Source organism: Aspergillus wentii (genome assembly GCF_001890725.1).
Source record: "Aspergillus wentii DTO 134E9 unplaced genomic scaffold ASPWEscaffold_5, whole genome shotgun sequence".
Lineage (NCBI taxonomy): Eukaryota > Fungi > Ascomycota > Eurotiomycetes > Eurotiales > Aspergillaceae > Aspergillus > Aspergillus wentii.
Window position 1 is genome coordinate 417,837 of NW_024467836.1, and position 10,024 is coordinate 427,860.

At 49.3% G+C, this 10,024-nt stretch overlaps 4 protein-coding genes across 4 annotated transcripts; 2 read left to right on the forward strand and 2 right to left on the reverse strand.

The window, feature by feature from the left end:
• Positions 1 to 204: 204 nt before the first annotated feature.
• ASPWEDRAFT_41676 (uncharacterized protein) lies at positions 205 to 3,563 on the reverse strand. The gene is made up of 4 exons (XM_040835618.1): positions 1,213 to 3,563; positions 394 to 978; positions 288 to 352; positions 205 to 240 (listed from the first exon to the last, which is right to left on the reverse strand). The coding sequence occupies exons 1-2, from the start codon at positions 3,316 to 3,318 to the stop codon at positions 394 to 396; spliced, it is 2,691 nt and encodes an 896-aa protein (XP_040687476.1). The 5' UTR covers positions 3,319 to 3,563; the 3' UTR covers positions 205 to 240; positions 288 to 352.
• A 1,508-nt stretch (positions 3,564 to 5,071) lies between these two features.
• On the forward strand, positions 5,072 to 6,483 carry ASPWEDRAFT_41677 (uncharacterized protein). Its single transcript, XM_040835619.1, has 2 exons — positions 5,072 to 5,370; positions 5,453 to 6,483. Exons 1-2 carry the CDS (start codon positions 5,152 to 5,154, stop codon positions 6,341 to 6,343), a joined length of 1,110 nt encoding a protein of 369 aa, XP_040687477.1. The 5' UTR covers positions 5,072 to 5,151; the 3' UTR covers positions 6,344 to 6,483.
• A 656-nt stretch (positions 6,484 to 7,139) lies between these two features.
• Positions 7,140 to 8,327, forward strand: ASPWEDRAFT_173235 (phosphoglycerate mutase family protein; the record flags this gene model as incomplete). The annotated part of the gene is made up of 4 exons (XM_040831040.1): positions 7,140 to 7,241; positions 7,301 to 7,519; positions 7,577 to 7,819; positions 7,884 to 8,327. 4 exons carry the CDS (start codon positions 7,140 to 7,142, stop codon positions 8,325 to 8,327), a joined length of 1,008 nt encoding a protein of 335 aa, XP_040687478.1.
• Positions 8,328 to 8,799: 472 nt separating this feature from the next.
• ASPWEDRAFT_157131 (mitochondrial 54S ribosomal protein uL22m) lies at positions 8,800 to 9,955 on the reverse strand (the record flags this gene model as incomplete). Its single annotated transcript, XM_040829726.1, has 2 exons — positions 9,898 to 9,955; positions 8,800 to 9,827 (listed from the first exon to the last, which is right to left on the reverse strand). The coding sequence occupies exons 1-2, from the start codon at positions 9,944 to 9,946 to the stop codon at positions 8,800 to 8,802; spliced, it is 1,077 nt and encodes a 358-aa protein (XP_040687479.1). The 5' UTR covers positions 9,947 to 9,955.
• Between the last annotated feature and the right edge of the window lie 69 nt (positions 9,956 to 10,024).

Here is a 10,024-nt window from a genome sequence, read left to right on the forward strand (position 1 = left end):
GAACTTGGCCTCGACCTCTCATCCAGCCAGAGTCTGGCTTCATTGCCGATATCGCTTCCTACTATTCCGCTTACTCCGTTCGAGGTATGCTTCATCTTCCATATGGAGAAGCATAATATTGATGAATTGTATATCTAGATCCCAGGAGTTGTCGCCTTTGGACCTCTGATTCAACCGCAGCTTAATCTCAGTCTGAGTCTGCAGGGGGAAATGGGATTCACATACGGCTTTAACCTTTCTGTATGTCTCTCCTGACTGTCATTTCCAACATACTGATCATATTGAAGGTACCCGATGATTCGAAAATCACTGTCAACATGACCGATCTCTCCAGCTCTTCTATATCAGGCTTGTAAGTAATTCCCAACCTCAATTATCAATCAAACCCACAACTCACACATTCCACAGCAACGAAACAACCTTCCACGCCCTCCCATTCCAGTCTTCCTCAGCCATCCTATCCCTCATAATGTCCGCCTCATTCACACCCCAAATCCTCCTCGGAATAAGCACAATCGCAGGCTCCGCAACAGGCGGTATCGGCGCCTTTCTCAAACTCCCCAAACTATCCGTAAACATCACGCAACTAAGCAACGTGAATGAAAACTGCGAGGCAGCATCCGACCCATCAACCGACATCAGCTCAGCACTTGACAACGTCTTCGGTAATCTAACCAGCATCGTCCCCTCCGTGCAGGCGAATATGGGCGTTTTGGCGGAATTCGAGGCGGAGGTTGTTGAGTTTAGTGCTAAGGCCGCGGCGCAGTATGTGCTGGCTGAAACGGAATATCCATTGCCGACGGCTTGTTTGATGTTTGATGTGTATGGGGGAAAGTATGTGGCGCCTTCTAAGGCGTCGAGTACGGCTGGTGCGACTGGGGGTTCTGGGGCTGCTGCTGAGGGGAAGGATAAGGAGGGTGGTGCGGTGAAGGTTGGGGGGAGACTAGATTTGGTTTCGATGGGTGCTGTTATTGTCACCTTATTTGCTGCTGTGTTTTGTGCATGAGCTTAAAATGAGCCATGCTGATGAAGTAGTAAATATGGATATGGATATAAATTCGATTATCATACTGGTAGAGTAAAATGTCAGCCTCGTAAAGCTAGTTAGTAGAGCCGAAAAAGAGAACGGAATATCAGCCATGCTGATATCCATTAACCCAGAACCAAAGATACATCCTCCAGGTCCAATGCCTCCCAGTCTTTTTTTTGGACATGCCCAATCGCAAGACGGTATGCCACTCCCTCCTTCCACTCCACCCAGAGCACTTCATATCTCTCCCATGATCTCAAAGGAAACGTGCACTTCTCTTCCTCCATATTGAAAGTCTTTGCATAAAGTTTCAATCGATAAATGGCAACCAGCTCAACTTGCGTCCCTGGTTCGCCATCTGCCACATTCTCGGGAAAGAGGGCTAGCTGTTCTTCATTGTGCAGGTGCAACTTTCCAATTTCATCGCCTGCTCTGGTGCATAGGTTTAAGATGTTATATTTCCCGGATCGTTTAGCCCAGATGTGAGCTTTTTTCGTTTTGCAGAAAAGATATGTCGTTTGCTCGGGTGAGAATGGTGGAGTGCAGTCTTGGATGTCTGGGACTGGAAAAGGAAAATACCACGAGTGACAATAATCTTCTTCGGGCATGCCGCTGTATTTGAAGAAATAGTCACCACAACCATCTGGATGAAGCCACGGTTGATCCTCTGCCATCCTGTCTGCAGGCACATCGTACCGAGTCCAACCCGCCGGCAAAGGCTTCGTGAAGTCTTTGTAGGAGTCGCGATTCTCATACCATGTGGATCGGATTCTCCGTAGTGGGGAGTCACTTGGGGATTTGCTGGTATACCACTCGGTTATTGGAATTGTTTCTGATATCGTATCCTGTCGGTGGTTTATATTAGCGGCTTCAGCACTAGTGTGTACCATCCCCTGCCATCCAGCCCACGACCAAGACGGCAACGCCAATTGAATGTTGCTGGATTTTTTTGACTGGCGTCTTCGTCGGAGGTTTGTGTGACTCCAGTGCGGTTTCCAACCTAGAGCTCGATCGAATAGCATCTCTGGGAGCCCATGGAGAAACCCACCAGTAAAAGAGCGACTTAGTACGGAAAGGATGCCTTGGAAGCCTGGGAGAGCATCCTCGTCGTAGATTATCTCCTGTCTGTTGTAATTCGATATCGTGTGGCTAAGCGCCTCTATGTCCGGAAAGCCAGCCAACATAACTGCCAATCGCGGGTCAAGGTAGCTGTAAACCTCATCTCCGGGGGTCAACTCCTCATGCCATTGGCTACACTGACACTCCCAATGCACCGCCTTATTATGAAAAAGGATCTTTCTCGGAGACATTTTGTAGTCTTGGTATGTCCGACCATCTTCGTAGTATGGAGTACCTCCACCGATCGAGAATAAGGTCGTGTTTCGAACGATGATTTTCTCGTTCCCAAATGGAATGACCCGTTGTTCTAGCTTCCGAGGAGGAGAGACATCTTTCAGTCCTGGGATTCCATCCTTTGAGTGTCCATCTGCAGCAATAAGGGTAACAATGGCACTTGCATATATCGCACCGATGTTGTCTGACTGAGCTTCCGTGGTGGCACTATGTCCGTCGACAATACACAGGCCATCTGCCCAGAGATAACGTTCCCCAATTGCAGAAGTCAGGCATATGCCGTGTCGAATTTCCGGGGATAGATATTTTGATATTTCCGGATTCTCCAGGCCAAGAGGCTCCTGAAGCTTGACCATGTCGTTAGCGTCCACCTTGAGCACTGGAGGTTCTCCATGACTGTAGCTTAGCGCGACAAAAGGACCACAATCCTGCCCAGGAATAACACATTTATCCTCAACATCGATAAGCCAGGCAGGTCGTGTCGGCCAGATCTTCATGGGGTTGTGGCACTTCGCACCATGAGACGAGAGACACTGGGTCTTCCACCGCTTGACGATATCGAGATCAGCCCAGTCAGGATCTAAAATACGACCAGTCCCGACGTGGCCAGGGTCGGAATCTTGCTTGACAAGTAAAAGGTCCCAATAGATGCCAAAATCAGACAATGATTCGATTATGCAAAGGCTTCCTTCTCCATAACCCTCTCTAATTCCCATGTCATCGCATTGGCGTTCATCGCCGCAATATTCTTTGAATTGCTCCACCAGAGGAGTGTGTCTGGGACATTTAGAAGAAGCTGCATCCTGACGTCCTAGACTGATCTCATGTGTAGATTTGGGATCTTCAAAACGGCGCCAAATGTCATTGCAAATCTTGCAGTCGAAAAACTTATCCAGCGCTCCCCCCTGATTGGTGCTATCCAAGCTTTCTCCCATTCTTCTCGCTAGAGTATGCTGTCACTGGGTTGGTAGAACTGATTTCAATGAGTAGGAGAGTCGGATGAATTTTTTTGGTCCATATGAGATAAAAAGAATGAGCGAACTTCAGGTAGAAATGTTCTGCCTAAAGACGCCTCGTTTTTCATCCATTGTGCCCAGCCTTGTCTGCGAACATCAGCGCTAAGCCCAAAGGACTTATACGTGAACTGTTCTTGCATTGACGCTTTACAATTATTTTAGACGGAAGCACCGAGTTGAGTGGCCAAATTGCAGCCAGCTAGTGATAGAGAAACTTCGTCTGCTCCTTTCGAGCCTTATCCGCGGTACAGCGCATATCACTTCCACTTTCCTCCACTTGGGCTTGTAGCTTCTCTGCCCAGTAATCTTGCAACTATAGCGCGCCTCCTGTAACATCAAGAGAGGCAGCCACAGCAGGCGCTAAAGAGTGCGGGGTATGCAATCGGATTGTAGTGTAGCCTCTGAAGGTATTAAACAATTGAGAATTACCCAACATGCAGATAGCCGCCAAGGGATGCCAGGTGAGCTGCAGTTGTGATTCCTCGCTCTATCCCCGCTATCATGAGGCAAAATGCCCAGCTCTCTCGTATCATGCAATTGTACAAGAACAGTTCACTTATGGACCTGCATCACCCAGGATGTAGACCAATCACATTTCGACGGTGCATGAGAAACATGACCTAAATTGAAGCTAAGTATGTCGACTTGAGCCAATTTATTCTGCACTCTAAGAAATAAAGACGCTCTCTCTGACAGTAACAGCACCAGACGCAGAATACTGCTGTCGATGAAGTCGAAATGAACCCAAATAGGAAAGGCGGGGGTGGAGAGTCGGGCACCCAATTCGGCTTAGCGCGAGCCCGAGGTCGGGGAGCCCGAATAGGAATGGCGCAAGGCTGAGCGAGAGAGAAAGAAGTGGGAATGACTTCCATCGCAAGACAACATCTCTGCTGACATCCAAGTGTCCTTTATTCTCTCTATTCCAGGCAGAAGCCGCTGCTAAGTACCACCTCGTACGACTTGGTTCCCCCTCGTCGCGTCCCCAGGCTCTGTTTGACTTTCCTGAAGGTTATCTTATCGGAAAGCCCCCAGGCAGAACTGGTCGGCTACTTTCATCTATATCGCACCGGTTAAGATTCATCATATTTTATCATTTTCCGTGGATTTTATTATCTCAAAATGTCTGCGGACCACCTTCTTTGCCAAATCAACAACCCTCACCACCGAAATGAGTGGTTTGACTTTGACAATTCGTTTGAATTCTCTTCGGCCTACCTGGACAGTGACCCGAATTCAGTCAATGCCATCTCTCCCAAAGACTACGATTTGACTTGCAATGGCACAGACGGGCTGGACTGGAATCAGTCATCTGATCTTTACACCCAGTCATTGTTCTCAGAATTCATCAATGAGGAGCCACCACTAGGCGATTGTGTCGGCAATGCATTCGACAGCGTCGGCCCCATCGCAGACGCCAACTACATGTTCGATCAGACTGCTGCACCGAAACAGCAGTCTTTCGCAAAATCCAATTCAACGTCGCCCGAGATCTCGGAACTTGAGCAATCTATCCATTTTCCTTCTTCGTTCCGAGAAATGGTCGAGGCGCAAGCAGCAGTCGACCACCGTTGCGCCTCGAAAAAGGAGAAGCGCAGAGAAGCAGCGATTGCTATACACATGCAGCGTCTTCATGATGCCCCATCGCAGGACCTAGACCTTTCTTCAGACTCGAATACCAGCTTTTCATCTCCCTCCTGGTCCGATTTCATGCAGGAGAGTGTGTCTCCCGCTTCTGCGCGGGTGAGCCCAACAATGACGCCACCGTCCTCTGATTCAACCGAGGCCACTTCTACTCCTGCTTCGTCTGGCACTAGCCCTGGCAATGGGATGGAATTGGTACTTGATTTGAATCTCAATGCGACTACAGAATTCCCCAAGAAGCAAAAGCCGCGCTCACAGGCTCAAAAAGATAACTATATCAAAGCTCGGAAGTATGGAGCTTGTGAAAAGCACAAGAAACAACACAAGCGGGTATGTTGTCTGGAATTTACGGTCCCATTGTTTAGAACTCTTCAAAAGGAGCTTGTCTGGGAAACATACTGACCCTGTCCAGTGTAACTGCCTAGAGAAGAACATCGCGAGACTCAATGTCAACGAAGCAGCAATTTTGGCGACACCGTCTGTTTCAGGACTTCCGAGGCAACCAATTATACACGGCAATGGACTTCGATCAAAGCAATCTATATTGCCACCAAGGGAGAGCCCAAGCACACCATACAATTCTCAAACACAGGCACAGGCAGTTGTGGACAGGAATCGGGTGGACAGACATACTTGTCACAACACGGTTCTCCCCTATCCTCATGGAACCGTCGACAGACTCACGTGCCACAACACTGTTCTCCCATATCCGCATGGAACCGTTCCACTGGAAAGGAATTTTGCTCGTCCTGTTACAAACTCTGCTGTTCCTGGCAACATGGAGCAATTCAGAGTGAAAGTTCTACCACAGAACAGGAACACCAGACCTTTCGCTGGCGTCGATCGATTCAAATGGGGTCCAGGGACTGTTCAAATGCAGTCCACAAACCAATTACAATCACTACCTGGATGCCTGGAGATTTCTCCCACTCAGGGACATGTCCCAAGGTCGGTTTATACTGTGCCAAAGGTTCATGGACCTGGAGGTCCCAGAATCAGTCGCAGCTCAACCGCCCCGGAAGATCTCAGGCCTCTCGAAGGACCGTCAGCCAAGCCACAACAGAAATCTGTGGCAAAGGCATCGACTTCTTCCAGCAGTGGCTTATTTCCAATCACTACAAATGGTGTTTTCTCCAGTATTCGGTCTGCTGGTGGAGCCATTCAACAAACTGTGCTATCTTTTGCCTCCGTCTGGCAAAACTATACAAACCTTACATCTTGGGTTGGCGCCTATGTTGGCAGGGCTGTCGTTCGTTCTTGCAAGCAAAGTTTATCCATTAAAAAGGGCTTGGAGCTTTACTAGGTGAAGCTCAACTAGAATCTGGTTGGAACATGTTGGAAACATGCTCCCACCAGCTTTCTCATTTTCCGGCCTTTGACTTGTGATTTTATGGTTTCTTTTTCTGTTTTTAAATTTTGGTCTGTTTCCTTTATGTGAGACAAGGAATACCCTCATATGTTGTCACTTTAGTTATTTTATCTACGTTTTTTTATGACAAGTTTATTCTTTTTTTGGATGATACTCTGACGGTGGCCCGACGCCCAAAACAATTAATGAATTGGCATTACTATCCCGACTGTGGTTCAGAATCCATAAATGAGCTGTAAAACCACCACGTGGTATCGATCCATCCATGGTCCTGTTGTCGGAGAGCGATGATCAATAGCAACAGAGAGAAACGATCATAAAAGAGAATCATAAATCTCTGAAAAATGCCTCCAAATATCAACTGTCTATCTGAATGCTTCATGTCCCGGTTCACCTATATACCAACTCCTGTATGGGCGGATCCAGCCCCGCTGCACTGAAATGAACCCGCTGGGACTCGCCCGATCCCGCGGGGCACGACAAAGAAACTACAACTACCGACTTCTTGGTGAAGGCGAGGAAAAGCATCCTCATTCGCAGGCATTGACGCTCTGCTATCACCTCTTTCGCATATCTGTGATTCTGTAAGTGCTCTATATCGAATTGACCCATGTCAATTTCCGTTCATCGGACAGCCTGGCCCGAGGCAATGAATCAGACCGCTAACAATTCCTTCCCCCCGTAAAGATTGTCGGTACTAAGCACTCTTCTCGTCGCCAGTAAATTAAAAATGGCTGGATCTCATTCTTCCGAGTTTCATTTGAGATTATCCAATGTTGAAGGTTTCTTTCTACAGGATGAACCGACAACTGATCCTAGTAGCTTTGACTATGTAAGTCTCGCCATATCTAGCACCCCTATTCCGTATATCCAGTCTAATCCATGACTCAGGTCAAATCCAACTTTGGTCTCATCTCTCGTAGCTACGGCTCTGATTCTGAGTCGGACCCAACTGGTCAAAAAACGCAATGGGAGCGATTCGCGGATCAAATCAACGCATTGAACCGCGATAGTCCGCCAGGCACCTCCTACAGAGTCCTCTACCTTGGCCGACACGGTGAAGGGTTCCATAATGTTGCCGAGCAGCGATACGGAACCGACTTGTGGGATGTAAGTGATTCGCCTTCCCCTTTCCCGCTACATATCTATACTAATTGACAATTACAGTGTTACTGGTCCCTTCAAGACGGCGACGAAAATGGAACCTGGGTTGATTCTCGTCTTACTGCGGTTGGTATATCGCAGGCAGAAACCGCGCACAAGGCATGGGAGAAGCAGATTGAGCAGAATATCCCCCCTCCGCAGTCTTACTACGTGAGTCCGATGAATCGGTGTCTCGCTACGGCGACTGTTACTTTCAAGGGGTTGAAGATGCCGCTTACGGAGCCTTTCCAGCCTACCATTAAAGAAGTATGTTTTTAACAACCACAAGAACTGACAACCTAGGAGTTAAATACTAACACCTCCACCCCAGCTCCTCCGCGAAACAATAGGCCTGCACACCTGTGACAAACGCTCCCCCAAATCCACCATCGAAGCCGAATACCCGCTCTTCAAAATCGAGCCTAGCTTCAGCGAAGAAGACCCCCTATACGACTCTAAACTCCGCGAATCCAACACCGCCCGTGATGCACGGTTACTCGAATTCCTGCGCCATATCTTCGCCACGGATGCGAATACGTTCATCTCGCTTACTGCGCATTCTGGTGCGATCACGAGTATCCTGGAGGTAATTGGGCATCGTGAGTTTGCGCTTGCCACGGGTGGGGTTATTCCTGTTGTTGTTAAGGTGGAGAGGGTGGCTGGGCCTGCGCCGGTGAGGAAGATTGATCCGTGGGAACAGGCACCTGTGTGTAAGGTTGATCCTAAGGTTAAGGGGGTTGTGGGGAGTACCGTGGAGGTTTTGGCGGAGGTGTAGGGGGTTTGGAGGTAATTAGAGTCGCGCGATTAATGTACTGTTGAATTTTAGGATATCGGGCGGAGGACAGCGTGTTCAAATCGATGCTGATAAAGACAGGACGTTGATATGATGTATATTTCAGTATTGTACAAAAGTCGAGCCGTGCCTGTTCCACACAGGGGCTCTTTTGAAGGTCCTTGAAAACTCGCGTCCATCTTCCATCGACCCAAACTCTTCCAAGAGAACTCCTTCATATGGGATAAAGAGGAACCAGGGGCCGTGTCTTCTCCTCGGACCGCACAGACACCACTGTCTGTTGCAGGAGAGACCGCGAGGTGGGAAAATGTAACAACCAAGATGCTGATATATCCGCCAGATGGAGAGTGCTTACTAACGGTCTAAATAATACAAGACAACGCCAAAGGAAACCATCGCTTTGCCCGAAAAAAGGCTTGTTGAGACAAATAAAACAGGGGGAAGAAGAAGAAGATTACCAGCTGTAGTACTGGTTCTGGGCGCTGATTTTGCGGTCAGGCAATTGGGTCCAGAGCTTGGTCTTGCGCTTGCGCAGGGCCTCAGCCTCACGGTCCTTCCACTCCCGGATCCGGGTGTTCTCCTCCTTCAACACGACGGACAGGGAGGTGTATGGCGGACGGAGGATGTTGATCTGTCCTCTAGCACGGTGATCGTAATCCACACCGTACGGACCTCGGTTTACCCACGCTTGGGAGATGTAGATTGATGATGGGTCGGTGATCCTCTTGCGCTCACCAGACTTGAGCGTAACGGTAAGGGGCTTCTCCAAAGCGGACTTGCCTTCGGCGGGAAGACCCATACCAGACCGAACCACGGCGACGTTCTTCGCGTGCTTGAGATGGTCGAGAACATCCTTGGCCGCTTTCTTCTTGCTGAATCTCATCTGCAGCATGGCCTCGTCGATGTTCTTTCCGGCAATCTGACGGGCCAGGGGTCCCAACTTCTTGATGGAGGTCTTGAACCAGTGCGACTTGGACAAGGACTCCCGCTCTGTCCGCATAATCTGTTCTGCCTTCGTAAGACGACCACGACGTCGAACTTCCTTAATCACCATTTTCCGTTCCCAGCGAACGCGTGCTTGAGGGCGAGGGTCAAGGACCGCCTGCATGCCGGTCTTGTTCCGTCTCTCAACAGAGTAGCTAACCTCCTCTTCTTCTCCTTCAGCGGGCTCGGCTGCCTGTCTGCGGGCCGGAGTGCGGCCTGACGCCATGAGTTTAGGGGATGCCTCATCCTCCGCGAAAATCGAGTCAGCACTCAGTCCACCCTCTCGTTTCATGGGAGCTGTGGATCGGCGGGTGATCTTGGGTTTGGCGGCAGCATCGGATTTTCCGCCGAAGAAGAAGTTCTTGATGGAGGAGAGGGCAGAAGGCTTCGCTTGGTTCTCTGGCTTGTCATTGGGTCCATTATCGCCATTCTCTTGGGCACGACGGCTGACGGTATAGGTCAAGGTGCGGCGAGGAACGAAAGTCACACCTGGCCGGGCTACGATGGGTTAGGATTAAGCTGTGACTGCAGAGGAAAAGGAGGTGTGCAATTCCAAGAATCAACTCACCGGACCGGATCAGATGCCCATAAGGGTTGATAGCAGCCATTGTGGCCATGGAGACGTGACAATCGACCGGGGTAGAGTCACTGGACGTCTGGATGTTTTGGAGACCAGAGAAAAAAGTGTCGGGAAA